The 18176-nt window shown below is 64.8% G+C and overlaps 6 protein-coding genes across 7 annotated transcripts; 3 read left to right on the top strand and 3 right to left on the bottom strand.

Annotated features, from left to right (window-relative positions):
- Window positions 1-1562: 1562 nt before the first annotated feature.
- On the bottom strand, window positions 1563-5622 carry LOC118695998 (cathepsin S-like). The gene is made up of 8 exons (XM_036397902.2): window positions 5454-5622; window positions 4909-5099; window positions 4564-4683; window positions 3952-4107; window positions 3651-3875; window positions 2650-2815; window positions 2297-2399; window positions 1563-1936 (listed from the first exon to the last, which is right to left on the bottom strand). Exons 2-8 carry the CDS (start codon window positions 5032-5034, stop codon window positions 1837-1839), a joined length of 996 nt encoding a protein of 331 aa, XP_036253795.1. The 5' UTR covers window positions 5035-5099; window positions 5454-5622; the 3' UTR covers window positions 1563-1836.
- A 574-nt stretch (window positions 5623-6196) lies between these two features.
- On the bottom strand, window positions 6197-7489 carry RPS27 (ribosomal protein S27). Its single transcript, XM_036397989.1, has 4 exons — window positions 7414-7489; window positions 7041-7149; window positions 6655-6765; window positions 6197-6321 (listed from the first exon to the last, which is right to left on the bottom strand). The coding sequence occupies exons 1-4, from the start codon at window positions 7417-7419 to the stop codon at window positions 6293-6295; spliced, it is 255 nt and encodes an 84-aa protein (XP_036253882.1). The 5' UTR covers window positions 7420-7489; the 3' UTR covers window positions 6197-6292.
- A 432-nt stretch (window positions 7490-7921) lies between these two features.
- On the top strand, window positions 7922-10250 carry RAB13 (RAB13, member RAS oncogene family). The gene is made up of 8 exons (XM_036397938.1): window positions 7922-8095; window positions 8846-8906; window positions 9004-9064; window positions 9178-9255; window positions 9346-9435; window positions 9727-9792; window positions 9912-9962; window positions 10045-10250. The coding sequence occupies exons 1-8, from the start codon at window positions 7972-7974 to the stop codon at window positions 10120-10122; spliced, it is 609 nt and encodes a 202-aa protein (XP_036253831.1). The 5' UTR covers window positions 7922-7971; the 3' UTR covers window positions 10123-10250.
- Window positions 10251-10860: 610 nt separating this feature from the next.
- Window positions 10861-13965, top strand: JTB (jumping translocation breakpoint). Of its 2 annotated transcripts, XM_036397957.2 has the most exons (6): window positions 10861-11029; window positions 11113-11153; window positions 11422-11507; window positions 11585-11664; window positions 12368-12497; window positions 13811-13965. In XM_036397957.2, the coding sequence occupies exons 1-6, from the start codon at window positions 10980-10982 to the stop codon at window positions 13826-13828; spliced, it is 405 nt and encodes a 134-aa protein (XP_036253850.1). In that variant the 5' UTR covers window positions 10861-10979; the 3' UTR covers window positions 13829-13965. The 2 variants fall into 2 exon arrangements, with proteins under 2 accessions (XP_036253850.1, XP_036253849.1); XM_036397956.2 differs by lacking the exon at window positions 13811-13965 and having other exon boundaries at window positions 10863-11029; window positions 12368-12799.
- CREB3L4 (cAMP responsive element binding protein 3 like 4) lies at window positions 13008-15637 on the bottom strand. The gene is made up of 8 exons (XM_036397908.2): window positions 14782-15637; window positions 14484-14681; window positions 14117-14194; window positions 13929-14035; window positions 13773-13841; window positions 13492-13567; window positions 13326-13416; window positions 13008-13225 (listed from the first exon to the last, which is right to left on the bottom strand). Exons 1-8 carry the CDS (start codon window positions 14884-14886, stop codon window positions 13008-13010), a joined length of 942 nt encoding a protein of 313 aa, XP_036253801.1. The 5' UTR covers window positions 14887-15637.
- On the top strand, window positions 14511-18163 carry SLC39A1 (solute carrier family 39 member 1). Its single transcript, XM_036397880.2, has 4 exons — window positions 14511-15567; window positions 16015-16260; window positions 16499-16629; window positions 17114-18163. Exons 1-4 carry the CDS (start codon window positions 15474-15476, stop codon window positions 17771-17773), a joined length of 1131 nt encoding a protein of 376 aa, XP_036253773.1. The 5' UTR covers window positions 14511-15473; the 3' UTR covers window positions 17774-18163.
- Window positions 18164-18176: the final 13 nt, after the last annotated feature.

Here is an 18176-nt window from a genome sequence, read left to right as displayed (position 1 = left end):
ACCTGAACAATTCCATGATTTCCAAGGGGATTCTGGACCTGGCTCCTCCTCACCAGGGTCCCCTCGGGGCTGGGGGGGGGTCTCATCCTGCCCCGATGCCGCAGCTCCACCTCCCGAAATCCAGGGAGGTGCCAGGATTTGGGATCCAGCGGGGGCAACTCCTTTTCCCAACCAAAACCTTGCCCTAAAGCCCAATCCAGCTGCTGGGAATGAGCCACCCTCGCCCTTTTTCCAGCTGGAAATCCCATGGGAGTGGCAGCAGATCCCGCTGGGATCATCCTTACCCCTCATCCCGCTGAGATTCCCGGCGCTCCGATCCTCCTGGCAGCTCGGATCCCACCGGCAAGGGAGGGGTGGGATCCGGGGGTGAGGAATTCCAGCCCCGGGACATTTTTTAGGGACAAAAGGGACACTGTTCCCTCGGGATCTCCGTCCACCAACACGGGAATTCTTGGCTGTGGGGTGATGGGAGCCACCAAATATTGGAATTTTTGGGGGTCATCTCCAAATATCGGGATTTTGAGGCAGCAAAATGCAAATCTTTTATTTTCCATGGAATTTCTGCAATTCCAGCAGCGGCACACGGAGGGAAATTGATGTCCGGCATCGCAGCAGCTCCAGAGGGAGGAACCCACGATCCCTGTGATCCTGATACTGGATCCCAGTGATCCCAGTGACCCCAGTGACCCTGGTACCTGATCCCAATGACCCCAATGATCCTTGTATCTGATCCCAGTGATCCCAGTGGTCCCTGTGATCTCAGTACTTGATCCCAAATATCCTTGTGATCCCAATGATCCAGAGATCCTTGTACCTGATCCCAATGATCACTGTGATCCCAGTATCCAATCCCAATGATCCCTGTGATCCCAGTGATCCTTGTACCTGATCCAAATGATCCAAGTGATCCCAGTGATCCCAGTTATCCTGGTACCCAATCCCAATGATCCCAGTGATCCCAGTGATCCTTGTACCTGATCCAAATGATCCCAGTGATCCCTGTGATCCCAATGATCCCAGTACTCAATCCCAGTGATCCCTGTGATCCCAATGATCTCTATGATCCCAGTACCCAATCCCAATGATCCTAATGATCCCTGTGATCCCTGTGCCCGATCCCAATGATCCCAATGATCCTTGTACCAAACCCCTGTGATCCCAGTGATCCCTGTGATCCCAGTGACCCCTGTGATCCCACTACCCACTCCCTGTTACCCCTGTGACCAATCCCTGCAGGAATCACCATTTTACTCCCAAACCCCCAAAAAAGAACTCCCTGCATGCCTATCAACAACATTCCCCCTTCCCACGGCCCGGATCCCCTCCCAGCCCATGGATCCAACCATCGGATGACGCCCAGCGCTGGAAAGCGACCCTGGGAGTGGAGGAATCCCTGCTGGGATGGAATCCATGGAAATCCGGAGCTTTGGGGAGGTGCCTGGAGTGCAGGTCCAGAGCAGGCCCGGAGCAGGCCCAGAGCAGGCCCAGAGCAGGCCCGGAGCAGGCCCGGAGCAGGCCCGGAGCAGGCCCGGAGCAGGCCCGGAGCAGGTTCGGAGCAGGCCTGGAGCAGGTTCGGAGCAGGTTCGGAGCAGGTTCGGAGCAGGTTCGGAGCAGGCCCGGAGCAGGTTCAGAGCAGGTTCAGAGCAGGCCCGGAGCAGGCCCGGAGCAGGCCCGGAGCAGGTTCAGAGCAGGTTCAGAGCAGGCCCGGAGCAGGTTCGGAGCAGGCCCGGAGCAGGCCCGGAGCAGGCCCGGAGCAGGCCCGGAGCAGGCCCGGAGCAGGTTCGGAGCAGGCCCGGAGCAGGCCCGGAGCAGGCCCGGAGCAGGCCTGGAGCAGGTCTAGATGAGCGGGTAGGAGGCGTAGCTGGCGATGCCGCAGAGGTTGGAGGCGTTCCGGGCCATGCGGATGTACCCCGCGTCTCCGAAATGCACGCCCCAGCTTTGGGAACAGGGAGGAGAAAAAAGGGGAAAATCCTCGTTTTTTATAAGGAGAAAGTGCCAGGATCCTGGGAATCACTGAGCCATTCCCAGGGCAGCGGAAATGTTTCTTTTTCTCTCTGCTCTGGGGTGTCCTGACTTAGAGGACACAGTCTCAAGCTACATCAGGGAAGGGATAGGTTGGATGTTAGGAAGAAATTTTTCACTGAAAGAATAATAAAGCACTGGAATGCTCTTCCCAGGGAGGTGTAGAATCACCATCTCTGGATGTATTTAAATAAACACTGGACATGGCACTGGGTACTATAGTTGAGGTTTTAGGGCATAGGTTGGACTCAGTGATCTCACCTCAGGGTCTTACCTGTTCTTCACCAGCCAATATTCCTTGTTTTCCAGGGAGCCGTATCCCACCACCAGCACCCCGTGGTTCACCTCCTGCGAGCACTGGGGGTCATCAAACACCCCTGGGGAGGGAGAAAACCCGGAATTCCAACGGGTCCCAGCCTCCCTCCAGGAATTCACCGCCAGCCTCCCAAATCCCACTTGAGTTCCCAATCCCTCTCAGCAGGGGAAGGATTCTGGGGTGAAAGAAAGGAAGAAGGTGGATTTGGAAGGTTGGAAGAGCACTAAAGGCCTCAAGACCACCCCACTCCAGCCTCCCTCCAGGAATTAACCCCCGAAATTCCCGAATTCCGCCCAATCCGGAGCCCTCACCGGAGCGGTAGAGGAAGAAGCTGGGCCGGGTGGCGTCGATGGCCACGGCCACGGGGCCCACGGTGGCCACGGCGTCCCTGAGCGCGGCCTCGTCACCCTCGGGCAGCTCCACGAACCGGGAGCAGGAGGCGGCGCGGGCGGAGGCGTTGTAGTGGCACGTCCCGTTCTGATGGGAAACGGGAAAAAAATGGGAAATGGGAATGAGCTGGGAAACGGGAACCAGGCAGGAAATGGGAATGAGACGGGAAACGGGAATGAGATGGGAAATGAGAATGAGCAGGGAAATGGGAACCAGGTGGGAAACGGGAACGAGCCAAGAATGGGAATGTGCCACGGAATGGGGACCAGCTGGGAAATGGGAACAAGACAAAAAATGGGAATGAGCCAATGGGATCGAGGAGCGTTCCCAGACCCCCGTCTGACCCCATCCATTCCCACCTTCCCCATCCTTGGTTTGTTTCCCACAGCATTCTCTGTCCTTTTTCCTCAAAAACATCCAAAATTCCAACCCCATCCTGAGGTTGGTTCCCCTTCCCAATCCCAAATCCAGCACAAGCCTTCATTCTCATCCTCCTCTTCCCTGAAGCCTCCATCCTCATCCTCCCTATCCACAGATGCTTCTCATTCCCTCCAGATCCCAGGAACAGCAGCTTTTCCCTCTGTAGCTCCACATTGGAGAGTAAATTCCTGCTTTTTCTCAGATTGAGCTGTTGTTGCTCTGACCCATTTCCCAGGATTGTGTTTTCAGGAGGCTCCTGACCCATTTTTCCCTCCCCTCCAGCTCGTTGCTTAAGAAATGGTGAAATAACCAGGTAGGAATTCCAGCTCCTGGTCCAGTCACTCCCCTCCAAATAACTTCAAGGTTCCTGGGATGGCTTTGGACACTGAGGTGCCACCAGGAAACCGGGGCAGGGGGAATTGGATGGGAGAGGAGGGAGGAAAAAAAGGAACAGGGTGAGATTTCCATGGATTTTCCTGGAAAAGAGGCTTTTGAGGCCCACCTGAGCCGTGTAGGGATAGGACTCCTCGGACTCGATGCCGCCGTTGTCGATGATGTACTGGAACGCCTCTGTCATGTACCCCCCAGCACAGCCCTTGTTCCCGTACATCCTGGAGCAATCCACCAGGTTCTGGACGCTCAGGGACACCAAATTCCCGGTTTTCAGCTTCACCTGCGCTTCCAGCGCTCCCACGGCGCTGAAGGCCCAGCAGGATCCGCAGGCGCCCTGGGAAGGAGGCGGGAGAGGCTCAGGAGCTGCCCCGGGGAGGCTCACCTGGTTCTTCACCTGGGGCGAGGCTCACCTGGTTCTTCACCTCGGTCACACAGCCCTTGTCCCGCCAGTCCAGGGCCTCGGGGATGTCACCGAGCGGCCGGGATTGGGCTGGGAATGCGGAATTCCGACGGGGACGAGGACGGAGCTGGAGCCCCGTCAGCGAAGCCGCCACCTCCTCACTGGTCTGGTGGGAAGGAGAATCCCAGAGGGTGATTCCTGATCTCTTGTCAGCCCCACATGAGGGTGTTGGGGGTGCAATGGGAGTTTGGAGGTGGAATTGGCTGTGGGGGATCCTCAACTTCTTGTTTTTCCATTTAATTTCAAGGGTTTCGTCAGAAAAGGAAAAGCTCAGCTCCAGCTCCCCAAATCCCTGGAAACTGGGCCATAAATCCCCCCTCCCAAATTGGGGATGACCCATAAATATCCCAAATGACCATGACAGCTCCTGTGCGCCCCAAATTCCACCCCAGGGAATTCTTTCCTCACAGAATTCCAGAGCAGCCTGTCCCCGGCTGCTGGATCCCACCAGGATGGGGCTGAGGGGGATGTCAGGAATTTTCCCACCTCCAACCCACCAAAACCCAGGTTGAGTCACCCTCCAGGGCAATTCCAGAGGGTTGGAACTGCTCCCAGCACCCACCATGTCCCCCAGGTGGTTCATCCCCAGCGTGTAGGAGCGGAGGCCCAGGGAGTGCTCCAGGTTGTGGAGGGTCACCAGCCACAGGTTCTTCTCCCACGTCAGGCGACGGAGAAAATCCTCCTGGAATTCCAGCAGGGCCCTGTCGGAGCTGGGACAGCCCCTCCAGAGCCATCCCACCCCAGTTCATCCCAGTAAAGGCTGTTGGGAGCCCCAGCTGGGTCATCCCTGGGGAGCAGCCGCGCTTGGAAGCGCCATCGGATCTTCTCCAGCCGGTGGTCACCCCCCAGGAGAGCCCCCCAGGATATTCCCAGGACATTCCCAGCTCCCCCTCTATCACATTCCCACCTGGGGATGATATTCCTTGCCGTAGGATTTTTTCCAGAGCTCCCAGTGCCGGTCCAGCGCGGGGTCGGGGTGTCCCAGTGCCAGCACCAGCAGGGCCAGGAGGGCGGCGGGAGCCAGAGGCTCCATCGCGGGATTCGGAGCGGGAGCCGAGGGCTCGGAGCCGGGATTGACCCCTCGGTGACAAATCCGGTCTGGGCAGGGAGGTGACAACACCCCGGTGACCTGGTGGTGCCACCAGCCCGCCCGGACACGCAGCCCAAAATTCCCTGCAGGGGAGAATGCAGGAGCCAGCCCCGTGTCCGTGAGGGCAGGCCAGGACACATCCGAGCTGCTGGGACAAATCCATGCCCAAAAATCCCCAAATTCCCTGGTTTTACCCAACCTGTGCCCCCCAGGATGGGACACACCGACAATCCCACAATCCAGGTGGAGCTCCGGGGTGAGACGGACCCCAATAAATCCCCATAAATCCACTTGTACCGGAGTTTTGCTTCCTCAAAGTGCTCCTGGGGCGGGGATTAAAACATCAAAGCCGCCCAAATTACCTCCAGAAGCTGCTCCGGGGCGGCTCCGACCTCCAGCGCCAGGAGGGGGAGCCGGGGACGGGATTTGGGGTCGGATCCGGAGCGTTCCCGGGGCCGGCACGCCGGGATTTGGGGCGCGGGGCAGTGGCGCCGTGGGGAGAAATCACGAGCCAGGAAATGAGGGAATGAGGAACCGAAAGTCCCAATTTCGATTTCAGTTCGGAGCTGAGGGGCCAGCAGGGCCAGAGCTTCCAGAAAACACCCAGGAAACTGAGGGGGTTTGTCCTTCCAGCACCCCAAAAATGCGGGGTGAGAGTGGGGTCACAGCTCAGGGTGGGTTTTGGGAGCTCCAGGTGGGAATGGGGAGAGCTGAGCCCCCAGTTCCCCCCAGTCCCTCCAAAGGCAGATCTGGGGAAAACATCCTGGTTATTCCCCTCCAGATGGGAAAAAAGGGATAGGATCAGGATCCGTATTAGGATCAGAGCACTAATCCATGTAAAGGTATTCCCAGTTCTTCCAGTTAATGCACAGACAGAAAAGTTTTATCCACATGGACTTCCCAATCGAGTCCAGCTGGAGCATCCCCACAAGGACAGCAAGATTTGTCCCACCCCAGGCTGGTGGTGGCACCATCTGCACCTGGACTCTTTGGGAATCATGGAATGGTTTGGGAAGGGATGGCAGGGACACCTCCCGGGAAGGAATTCCCTCCCCACATCCCCAAACCCCGCTGTCCCTGCAAGCCAAGAACCAGAAGTGACCCATTTTGGGTATTTTATCCAAAATTTATTAGCAGGAAGCGGAGGGGGCGACAGGGACCGGGCGGAATTCCCGTGTGTCTCCGTGGCATCCCGGCTGGCTCAGTGCTGCTTCCGCCGGAACGAGCAGCCTGGGGGGAGCAAACACAAACCTGCCAATGCTACCTCTCCTTGGAATTCCAACCCTCCACCAGAATTCCAAAACTACTGAGAGGGGGAATCAGCCCCCCTGAGGTCCCAAATCCCCCCTGGAATCCCAAATCCCCCCACCCCAAGCAGGAACCAGCCCCTCCCAGGGTCCCAACACCCTCCAGTGGGATCCACACCCAAAAATTCCCATGGCAAAAATTCCCAGATCCTCTCAAGCCCTCCTTGGATGGCACCTCCCCATGGAGCAGCCCCAGATTCCTCCATCCCCCTCCTCGAGATTCCCGGGATTCCCAAAGCCCCACCAGGATACCCACCCTCGGTGAGACGAGCCTTGCCCCCCGTGGGCTGGCACAGCACCGTGGAGCAGCCCACGCAGAGCACCACGGTCTGGGCATGGCTAAACACGGTCGTGATCTTGTAACAGCCTGCGGGGACAACGTGGGGACAGCGGAGTCACCGGGGGGCACACGGGCAAGGGGACCGGGACACGTGGAGGAACAACGGGACAAGGCAGGAAACGCGTGAAGGGACACGAAAAGGGGACCCCGAGAGGGACACAGAGGGAGAGCCCGGTGGGAGACGGGGAAGGACACGAAGAGATGGCGGGAGATAGTGAAAGAAACACGTGGAAAGGAACGGAGGGAAGGGCAACGACACAGCGGGGACAACAGCGGGACACGGGGAGACCCTCGGTGCCCACCGGGGCACTTGACGTCCATGAAATACGAGTTGGGGCTCTGCACCAGCCGCTTCTTCTTGTGCTTGCGCTTCTCCTCCTCGGGAGACGGGTGCAACAGGTCCTTGGCGAGCTGCGGGGACACCGGGATCGGTCAATCCTGGGGGCACCGCGATCGCGATCGCTCCCACTCCCCCCCTCCGTCCCCTCACGCCGCTGCCGCCATCTTGGAGCTCCCCCCTTAGCGCTCCTCGCCCTCAGCGCCTCGCGCGCCCCCGGCCCCGCCGCCCTCCCCGCGCCTTCCCCGCGTCCTCCCGCCCCTCGCTGGCCCCGCCGGGCGCGGTCCCGGGGCGGCCGCGGGGGCGGCGGAGCCCGGGCAGGGTCGGGCCGCACTCACGGGCATGGCGGCGGCGGCGTGAGAGGCCGGAAAGGGACGGGCTCAGCTCCGCACCGCCATTTCCGCTGTGGGGCGGCCCCAGGGGCGGAAGTGGGGCGGTGCCATCGATGGGCTGTGGCCGTGGTGTTGACGCCATTTTGGGAAGGTCGCTCACTTAGCCGCCTTTTGGGACGGTCGTTAAAGTTTTGTCACTTTGAGGAAGGCCTCTCTCATTGCCGCCATTTGGGGTGGTCCTTTAAACTGTGGGAATTTGGGAAGGTGCCTCATTGTCAGTAGGGTCGTTCGTGTTTCCGCCATTCTGAGACGGTCCCTATGTTGCCGCCCTTTTGGGGAGGCCGTCATGGCCGTCCGCCATTTTAGGAAGGTCACTGAACCGCTGCCATCTTGGGATGGTGGCGCTTTCGCCATTTTGGGAGTGGCATATCGGACTCGTGACGTAAGGGTATCTATTTGGTGACGTCATCTGGGCGTGGCGTCACGGCGGGAGGCGGGGCCGCAGCCAGGCCCCGCCCGGGGGGGCCGGCCCGGTCCCGGTGGCGGCGGGCGGTGGCGGGGGCCATGGCCAAGGCCTACGACCACCTCTTCAAGCTGCTGCTGATCGGGGACAGCGGCGTGGGCAAGACCTGCCTCGTCATCCGCTTCGCCGAGGACAACTTCAGCAGCACCTACATCTCCACCATCGGTGAGTGGGACCCCCCCAGGACCCCCTCCCGGACCCCCCCAACGGGGACCCACCGGGATTCACCGGCACTTCCCAAACCGGGACCCCCCCCAACCTGAGACCCCCCCAGTGGGACCCTCCCCAACTGGGAACCTCCGGGATTCACCGGGACCTCCCAACGGGACCCATCGGGATTGTTTGGGACTCCAATCCTGGGAGCCCTTCGGGATCCCCCAACCGGGATTCACCGGGATCCCCCCTCTCTGAAATCCTCCCGGGACCCCTCCCAGATCCCTCTGCCCCGGGACCCCCATCCCGGGATTCACCGCGACCTCCCCTCTCTGAAATTCCCCCGGGACCCCTCCCAGATCCTTCCACCCCGGGACCCCACCGGGACCCCCATCCCGGGATTCACCGGGATCCCTCCTCTCTGAAATTCCCCCGGGACCCCTCCCAGATCCTTCCACCCCGGGACCCCACCGGGACCCCCATCCCGGGATTCACTGGGACTCTGGCACTCAGCAAGAACCCCCATCCCAAAATCGCCGGGACCCCCGCGCTGGAATTCACCAGAACCCCCCACCGGGAACCTACCGGGCTCTTCCCGGGAACCTCCACCCCGGAATGCCCCGGGATTCCCTTCCCGGATTTTGCCCCCGCCTCTCCCGGAGAGCCAGATGGTTGCTGGGCGCCGGAATGGCGGCACTGGGAGCACTGGGAGGGGACCGGTTCTGCTCCCCAGCTCCCAGTGCCCCCCTCGCTTTCCCCCAGGGATCGACTTCAAGATCCGCACTGTGGATATCGATGGGAAAAAGATCAAGCTGCAGGTCTGGTGAGTCGGGGATGGGGGGTGCTTAGGGAGGGTAGGAGACCCCCAAATCCCCCCCAAAAATTCCCCCAAAATCCCCAAAACCGCCCCGTTTCCGCAGGGACACGGCGGGACAGGAGCGCTTCAAAACCATCACCACGGCCTATTACCGCGGAGCCGTGGTACGGGGAGGGGGCTACACCCCGGCGGGGGGGACCCTGGGGGTGAGGACCCCACCCCAAAACCGCGGGCAGGGGGTCCCGACCCCCCCCCATGACCCCCGATCCCCCCCCAGGGCATCGTCCTGGTGTACGACATCACGGACGAGAAATCCTTCGAGAACATCCAGAACTGGATGAAAAGCATCAAGGAGGTGGGTGGGGGGATTCCGGTGGGGGGGTGGGTGGGGGTTTCGGGCGGGGGTCGCGGGGGTCCTGCCCGTGTTTCCCTCCCCTCTCCCCAGAACGCCTCGGCTGGGGTGGAGCGGCTCCTCCTGGGCAACAAGTGCGACATGGAGGGGAGGAGGAAAGTGCAGCGGGACGCGGCCGAGAAGGTGGGAGGGGGCTCGGGGAGGGGGCTGGGAGGGAAGTGGGGTGCTGGGGTGCTGGGGGGGTCCCTGGGGGCGGGACTGGGGGGTCTGGAGGCGGCTTTGGGGCTGGGGGGCTCTGGGGACACACTGGAGGAGTCTGTGGGGCTGGGACTGTGGGGGCTCCATGGGAATTGGGGGGAGTCACAGGGGGGTTAGGGGGGTTCGTGGGATTGTGGGGGTCACAGGGGGTTTGGGGGGGGTCCCAGGGGGCTGGAGGGGCTGCGTGGGGATCACAGGGGGGTCGTGGTGCCTCAGCTGGCCAAGGAACACGGGATTCGCTTCTTCGAGACCAGCGCCAAGTCCAGCGAGAACGTGGAGGAGGTGAGGGGGGGGTCCCTGCGACTGCACCCCCAGATTTGCCGGGACGGGGGGTCCCTCCCTCCTCCTCGGGGGGGTCCCCAAGCACTGCCCCCCTCTCTGAGCAGCCCCTGTCCCCCCAGGCCTTCTGCACGCTGGCACGGGACATCCTGCACAAATCCTTCTGCAAAGCCGTGAGTGGGGCCGGGATTTGAGGGGTGGGGGGCAGGCCAGGGACCCCCCCTGCGCCCCCCTGACCCCCTGCTCTCTTCACAGCCCCCCGGCAGCAGCAGCAGGGCCCTGCTGGAGCCCGGCCCCCCCCGGAAGGCCGGCGGGAGATGCTCCCTGGGATAGGGGCTCGGGAGCTCCCCGAGACCCCCGGGGCAGCGCGGGCGCCTCTCCGGAGGGATCTGGGGGGGAATCTGGGGGGATTTGGGGCTGCCCCCCTCTCTCCTTGTGCCATAAAGCCCCGCTGTGCCTTGTCCCGGCTCCGGAGTCTCTTTGATGGGGGTTTGGAGGGGGTGGAACAGGTCGGGACCGGGATTGGCGCTGAGACCGGGATCGGGATCGAGATCAGGATTGCAGATGGGATCGAGATCAGGACCGGGACCGGGATTGCGATTGGGACCGGGATTGGAGACGGGATCGGGACCGGTACCAGGGACAGGATTGCTGTCGGGACCGGGATCGGCATCGCGACCGGGACCGGGATCGGGATTGGAGACGGGATCGAGATCGAAATTGCGATCGAGACCGGGACCGGGATCGGGATCGGAGACGGGGTTGAGATAGGGATCGGGACCGGGGTCGGGGCCAGGATTGTGATCGGGACCGGGACCGGGACCGGGACGAGCGGCACCGAAGCCGCGCCCAAGCCACGCCCACAACACCAAACATGGAATTTTACCACGCCCACTTCCCGAACCGCGCCCTACGCCGGCCGCATATTCACGCCCCTAATTAAGCTTAAACCACGCCCCTAATTAAATAATCAATACCGTTATGGTCAAGCTACGCCCCTTTGTGTCCTTCGGACCACGCCCCTCTCTCCCATTGGCTGAGCCCGGCGCCGCCGCCAGGCCCCGCCCTTCCCCTCCCGGCACCCCTGGCAGTTCCAACATGGCGGTGCCGCCGTCCCGGCGGGGCCGTGCCCGGTAGTTCCCGAGGATCGCGGGGGTTCCTGGGGCTTTCCCGCCGATCCCGCCGCCCCGATGGGGCCCGGCGGCCTCACGGTGCTGCTGGCGGTGCTGAACGGGCTGCGGTGAGCGGGGACCGGGGGAAACCGTGGGGTGGAAGGGACGGGCCCGGTGCGGGGCCCTCACGGCAGTTCCTCTGTGCCCACAGCCCGGCGGCGGCGGCGGCGGCGGCGAGCGAGGAGCGGCCCGGTGAGCAGGGCCAGGCCGGCATTTGGGACGATCCCGGGGGCTCGGACCGGTCCCAGGGGGCTCAGTCTGGTCCCAGGGCTTTGGACCGGGATGTGGGGGACTCGGACCGGGGGGCTGGGACCGGGGTCCCGGGGACTCGGACCGATATAGATCCGGGGCTGGGAGGCTGGAGACGGAGGGGTCTGTCCGGTAGTGGGGTCTGGGGCTCTGTCCGGTCCCGGGGCGCTCCCCGCCGGTTCCCCCGTAACGCGATCCCCCCGCACCGCAGCGAGCCCCGCGGTGGCCACGCCGTGCTGGCGAGTGGAGCAGTTCGTGGTTGCCCAGGAGTGTACGCGGTGCTCCGGCTTCGAGATGGTGAGTGCGGCTCCCCAGGGTCGGGGTCCCCCCGTTTTCCCCGGGGGTCTCTCCGTGACCGAGCCCTCCGTTGGCAGAAAACGATCCCGGCGTGCGGCCCCACCGGCTTCATCGAGAAGATCAACTGCGCCTCGTCCCACCGGGATGAGTACAAGAGGTGGGGCTGGGAATTAACGGGGGATCGGGGCTGGGAATTAACGGGATCGGGGCTGGGAATTAACGGGATCAGAGCTGGGAATTCCTGTGAGATCAGAGCTGGGAATTAACGGGGGATCGGGGCTGGGAATTAACGGGGGATCAGGGCTGGGAGCTCCCGGGATCGGGGCCGGGAGTGATCGGGGGATCGGGGCTGGGAATTGACGGGATCGGGGCTGGGAATTGACGGGATCAGAGCTGGGAATTAACGGGATCGGGGCTGGGAATTCCTGTGAGATCAGAGCTGGGAATTAACGGGGGATCGGGGCTGGGAATTAACGGGGGATCGGGGCTGGGAATTAACGGGGGATCAGGGCTGGGAGCTCCCGGGATCGGGGCCAGGAGTGATCGGGGGATCGGGGCTGGGAATTGACGGGATCAGAGCTGGGAATTAACGGGATCGGGGCTGGGAATTGACGGTATCGGGGCTGGGAATTCCATTGGGGCCGGGAATTCTTGTGAGATTGGAGCTGTGAATTCCAGCGGGATCGGAGCTGTGAATTCCTGTGGGATTGGAGCTGGGAGTTGACGGGGGATTGGGACTGGTCATTCCTGGGGGATCAGGACCGGGAATTCCCGGGGAATCGGGGCAGGTGATGGGGCCGGGAATTCCCAGGGGATGGATGGGGCGTTCATTTCATCGTCCCCCCGGGCTGTGTCCGCAGCTGCCGCTCGGCCGCGCTGGAGGCTCAGCGCTTCTGGCGCTTCGTGGGCTCGGCTCTGGGCGTGGCGGCGGCGGCGGCGGCGCTGGTGGTGCTGCGGCAGCGCGTGCTGGACCGGCGGGCGCTGGAGAAGGTCCGCAAACAGATCGAGTCCATTTAGCCAGAGGCTCCTCCCGAAGGCTTGGAGCCGGGAATTCCGCTCGCCCCGAGCGAGCGGCGGGAGGGAGGAGAGGCAGCCCCTGCCTTGCTGCCCGGCCCTGCAGTCCTGCTGGGATCTGCCTTGGGAGAGCGTCCAGGGCATCCCCCGGAGCGGGATGTGGAATAAATCCCTGGGTTCGTCCCTTTGGGGGAATCCCCGTGCCCCCCCCCAGCACTGGGATCTGCTTTGGGATCATCCTCCAGGAGAGGGATGTGGAATAAATCCTGCTCATCGTTCCTGGAGTGATGCCGTGGTTGTTTCTTGGGAGGGTCCCTGGTTCCTCCAGTGCTGAGGGTCCCCAGGGGGGTGGAATGTGGAATAAATCCTGATCCATGTGGTTGGAGCATGTTTGGCCTTTGGGCCCCCCCCCCCCGACATTGCATGGGGTGCAAACACAGCTCAGGTTTATTCTGGAACGTTCCCCCACCCTGAGATCCCCCCCCATCACATCTCATCCCCATGTCCCCGTGTCTCTGTCCCCGTGTCCTGCCTGGAGGAATTGGTGCCTGGATCCCTCCGGGGGGCGGGAATTCCATCCCCAGGCCCCTCCCCGGCTCCGTCCTCCACTCCGGATCCCGGCTCTGGCCCCGACATCCACCGGAGGAGCGGGGATTCCGCGGCCTCTCCCGGTGCCCGCCGTGTCAGGATCTTCCTGGAGATCACTGCGGGAACGGGGACAGCGATGGGGCCGGAGGGGTTGTCCCCGCCCCCCTCCCGGTGCTCCCGAGGCCATCCCCGCCCCCCTCCCGGTGCTCCCGTTACCTTCGGTGGGTCCGAGGCCGTCCCGGTTGCCGTCCCGGCGGAACGGGCTGGAGCTGGGGAGCAGGATCAGCCCCAGCGACAGGAACAGGATCTGCGGGAGGGACGGGAGCCGTGAGCCCCGGAGCGGGACCGGGAGGGTCCCGGGAGGGTCCCGGGGGGGCCGTACCAGGACACAGGTGCCGGTCTGCGCGGGCTTGGTGGACGTTTCCTTGATCAGCGCCTGGAGCTGCCGCAGGAGAGACCTGCGGGAATGGGGGTCAGCTCTGTGCCCCTCCCGGTGCCCCATCCCGGCTCCGTGCCCCTCCCGGTGCCCCATCCCGGCTCCGTGCCCCTCCCGGTGCCCCATCCCGGCTCCATGCCCCTCCCGGTGCCCCCTCCCGGCTCTGTGCCCATCCCGGTGCCCCTCCCAGTGCCCCCTCCCGGCTCCGTGCCCCTCCCGGTGCTCACCCGTTGCTCGTCTCCAGCTCCTGGACCTTTTTCCGCAGCTCCTGGTTCAGTGCTGAGCACGCGGCCGCCCTGCCCGGACAGAAAGAGGGACAATAAGCGGGAAAGGGACACCCCGGGATAACGGGAACGCTGGGATAACGGGAACGCCGGCCCCACCTGCTCTCCAGCTCGTCCAGGTATTCCTTCTTCCTCCGCCGGCTGTCCTGCGCCGATTGCTTGTTCCGGATCTTTCTCCGCACCTTTTTTAGGAGCCGCTCCTCGGCCTGGGGCACGGAGGGGTCACTCCTGTCCCGTCCCCCCCTGCCCCGGTCCCACCGAGCCCCCCGTGTCCCCCCCGCCCGTACCTGGGTGAGGGGCAGGGCCCCGGGCAGGGTCACCCCCTCCTGCGCCAGCAGCCGCTTCTCCTCCTCCGTCAGCTGGAGCTGCGCGACAGGGGAACTGGGGTGAACTGGGGCGAACTGGGGGAACTGGGGTGAACTGGGGTGAACTGGGGGAACTGGGGTGAACTGGGGGAACTGGGGTGAACTGGGGGGTCTGGGGGCGAACTGGGGGGTCTAGAATTGAACTGGGGGGTCTGGGGGCGAACTAGGGGGTCTGGGGATGAGCTGGGTGGGTCCAGGGACAAACTGGGGAGGTCTGGGGATGAGCTCGAGAGGTCTGGGGGCAAACTGGGGGGGGGTCCGGGTGTGAGCTGGGGGTGCGGGGACTCACCATGGGCTGGGGCTCGGGGCTCGGGGCCAGCTGGATGCCGGGGAACAGCGAGGGGTGAAGGGGCGTGCTGAGGTCACAGACCACCTCCAGCAGCACCGGGGGGGGCCCCTCGGGCCGGGGGGGCGCCGGGCTGGTGCCGAGGCCGCAGGCGATGTCGGGGTTCACCGTCAGCCCCAGCAGCTCCTCGGCTCCGCTGCCCTGCGGGGACACCGGGCCGGGGTCCGTGCCAGCATCCCCGGGACATCCCGGTGTCCCCGTGGGGGTCCTGCCCACCCGCGCCCCTCCCGCCCCCACTCACATCATCCTCCGGGAGCGTCAAGGTCTGGAAGCCCAGTACCGGCACCGGGAACGAGGCGGGATCCGAGAAGAGCCCGTCCGGCTCCGGGAGCTCCGGTGCCTCCATTGGGGTTCCCTGGGGACCCCACCGCGGGACCCCTCGTGCCCCGACCCCCGGGGATGAACCCCCTGCGCCCCCTCCTCGGGGTCCCCCGGTCCCCGGTGGTGCCGCCGCCTCCGCCCGGTGCCGGCGCTGGGCACCAGGATCTCCGGGATCCCGGGGAACGCGGCCAAGTCCCGCCCCGTGCCGGGAAGGGCCGGGATCATCCCTCCCCCCGCGGGGCTCGGGGCTCCGGCCGCCCTACCGGGGCACCGGGGGTACCGGGGGGGGTGCGGCTGCCCCGGTACCGCGCCCCGGAGGGTCTCGCGGTGGAACCGGGAACGGGGGAGCCGGGCTTGGGGCGGCTCCGCTGCGGCCGCCGGTGGATCTGTACCGGAGCCGGTGCCCCCCGCGCCCCCCGGTAACGGAATTCGGGTGGAGGAACGGGGGGATGCCCCCGGTAACGGGGTCAGGGAGCACAGAACGGGGAGATCCCCCCGGACACCGGAGGATTCCCCCGCCCCGCCCGGCCGAGCGGACACGTGCGCGCTCCCGGGGCCGCGGGGCCGCGCGGGCTCCGCTCGCTCCCCATTGGCTGCTCTGCGCGTCAATCAATGACGCCACAGGGGATTCCGCGTCTCTATTGGCTGGGCTGGCGACCGCACCGCCCCCCGGAGTTCCCGGGACGCCGTTGGGATGCGGCGGGCGGTGAGTGCGGGGCAGGGGGGAGCGGGGGTCCCGTTCTCGGTTCCGTTCTCGGTCCCGACCCCCGTTCCTGTCCTCGGCCTCGGTTCCGATCCCAGTCCCGGAATAACCGATCCTTGACTCCCGGTCCCGGTCCTTATTTCCCGATCCCCGCTCGGTGCCGTTCCTCGGTCCCGGTTCGCAATCCCGGTTCTTGATCGTGGTCGCAGTCCCGGTCCTTGATCCCGATCGCGGTCGTGGTTCCCGGTCGCGGTCCGTGACCTCTAACGCGGTCTGTGGTGCCCAAGTTCCCCATCCCGGTCCCCGATTCCGGTCCCGGTCCTTGTTCCCATTCCGGTCCCTCCCCGCCGCCCTGTCCGTGTCCCGGGGCCCCCGGGCGGGCGGGGGGGGTCGGCGCCGGGTGAGTCACCGGGGCCGGCGGGCGGCTCTGACCGGCCCGTCCCGTTCCAGCCCCGCTGCCCGGGGATGCGCAGCGCGGCTCGGAGCTTCCCCGGCGGCGGCGGGCGCTGAGCTCCGGGAGCACGATGGACACCGGGATCGGAGACACCGGGATCGGGGCCTCGCTGGCCTGGAGCCCCGGGGCGGCCTCGCAGCCCCCGCCCGGGCTGGGGGTGAAGTTGGGGTCGTTGGTGCTGCTGCTGCTGCTGCCTCTCGCCTGCGGCCTCGCACCCCTCTGGTGCTTCCGACAGCCCCCCGGTACCGGGAATTGGGGGTCTGGGGGGTCTCGGGGTCTCAGGGGTTCGGGGAGTGGGAGACTCGTGGAATTTGGGGCGTTCCCGGGGGTCTTGGGGAGTCTGGGGGTATCCGAGGGTCTGGAACAGGCTGGGGCCAGGGCTGTCCCCACCTCAGGGCTGTCCCCAAGGGGTCTGGCAGGGTGCAGGGCTGAGGGGGGGGGGTCTCGTTGGGGTCTCAGCCCCCCCAATTTCCCCCGCAGACCCCCGCAGCCCCGTGCTCAGCCTCGTGAGCTGCTTCTCGGGCGGGGTTTTCATGGGCACCTTCCTGCTGGACCTCCTGCCTGACTACCTGGGCAGCATCGCCGCGGCGCTGGAGGGGCTGCGCATCACGGTGAGACCCCCAGGGACCTGGTCCTGTCCCCACGGGTGTCCCTGTCCCCAGGGACCTGGTCCTGTCCCCATGGCTGTCCCTGTCCCCAGGATTGGGAAAGGGGCTGGTGGGGAGGGGGTGGCTGGGATGGGGACAGTGCAGGGGGAACAGTGGCAAAGGGACAAGGACAGAGAACGGACATTACAGGGGGTACAGTGAAAAAGGGGCACTGAGGACTTTGAGGATGGGGAAGAACAGGGCAGCTGGGACAGCAGGGCCCCAGGGGTGCCAGCGGAGCAGCCAGAATGGTGACAACATCCCCCAGAATGGTGACACTATTCCCCGGCCTCTCCAAAGTGCCTCTCTTAGCTCTGTGCCTCAGTTTCCCTGTCACATGATGCACGGACGGATCCTCCTCTGCCCGCAGCTTCCCCTTGGCACTGACTATCCCTTCCCCCTTGGCACTGTCCCCTTCCCCTTGGCACTGACTGTCCCCTTCCCACAGCTGCAGTTCCCCCTGCCCGAGTTCATCCTGGCCATGGGTTTTTTCCTGGTGCTGGTGCTGGAGCAGGTGACGCTGGCGCAGCGCGAGCTGGCCGAGCCTCCCGAGGAGTCGCGGGCGCTGCTGCCCAACGGTTCCTCCATCCAGGCCACGGCTCCCGGCGGCGGCGGCGGCCCCGGTGTCCCGGTGGGCTCGGCGGTGCCCGGTGCCCCCGGGGCGCTGCGGGCCGCGGCGCTGGCGCTGGCGCTGGCGCTGCACGCGGTGCTGGAGGGGCTGGCGCTGGGGCTGCGCGAGGGCGACGCGGCGGCGCTACGGGTGCTGCTGGCCCTGCTGCTGCACAAGGGCGCCGTGGCCTTCGGCCTCTCGCTGGAGCTGCTGCGGAGCCGCCTGCGCCCGCCCGCCGTGGCCTCGTGCCTGGTGCTGCTGGCCCTGATGTCCCCGCTGGGCGTCGGGGTGGGCACGGCGCTGGCGGCGGGCGCGGGGCCGCGGCAGCGCCTGTGCCGGGCCGTGCTGGAGGGGTTGGCGGCCGGGACCTTCCTCTTCGTCACCTTCCTGGAGATTCTGCCCCAGGAGTTGGGGGTGCCACGGAATCGCATCCCCAAGGTCATCCTTATCCTCGCCGGCTTCGCGTTGGTCAGCGCCATCCTCTTCGTCAAGGGATGAGATCTCCCGGGATCCGCACCCCAGCCTTGGAGGATCTCGTGGAATTCCTGTACCCCGAAGTGCCAAAGTGCCTCTCCCAGCTCTGTGCCTCAGTTTCCCTGTCTAAACTGTCCTCTTTCTCAAGCCCGGCCTGGGATCCCCCATTCTTGCTCCTGGAGTTCGTGTCCCACCCTGCACCCCCCTTTTCCAAAGTGCCAAAGTGCCTCTCTCAGCACTGTGCCTCAGTTTCCCCATCTGCACAAGGGATCGGTGCTGTGACCCCCCCCCCCCCTCAGGACCCCGGGAGGGGGTGAGTGTCCCCCCCACCCCACCTCATAACCACAAGTGCCCTTATGGACTCCCCCGGGTTTGGGGGTGTTGGATGAAGCAAATAAAGGACTGAACCCCAAATTGCTGCCTGTGC

The sequence above is a fragment of the Molothrus ater genome, chromosome 29 (assembly GCF_012460135.2).
Source record: "Molothrus ater isolate BHLD 08-10-18 breed brown headed cowbird chromosome 29, BPBGC_Mater_1.1, whole genome shotgun sequence".
Classification (NCBI taxonomy): domain Eukaryota; kingdom Metazoa; phylum Chordata; class Aves; order Passeriformes; family Icteridae; genus Molothrus; species Molothrus ater.
Note: the sequence above shows the minus strand (reverse complement) of the source record. Positions and strands in the feature narration are given on the sequence as shown.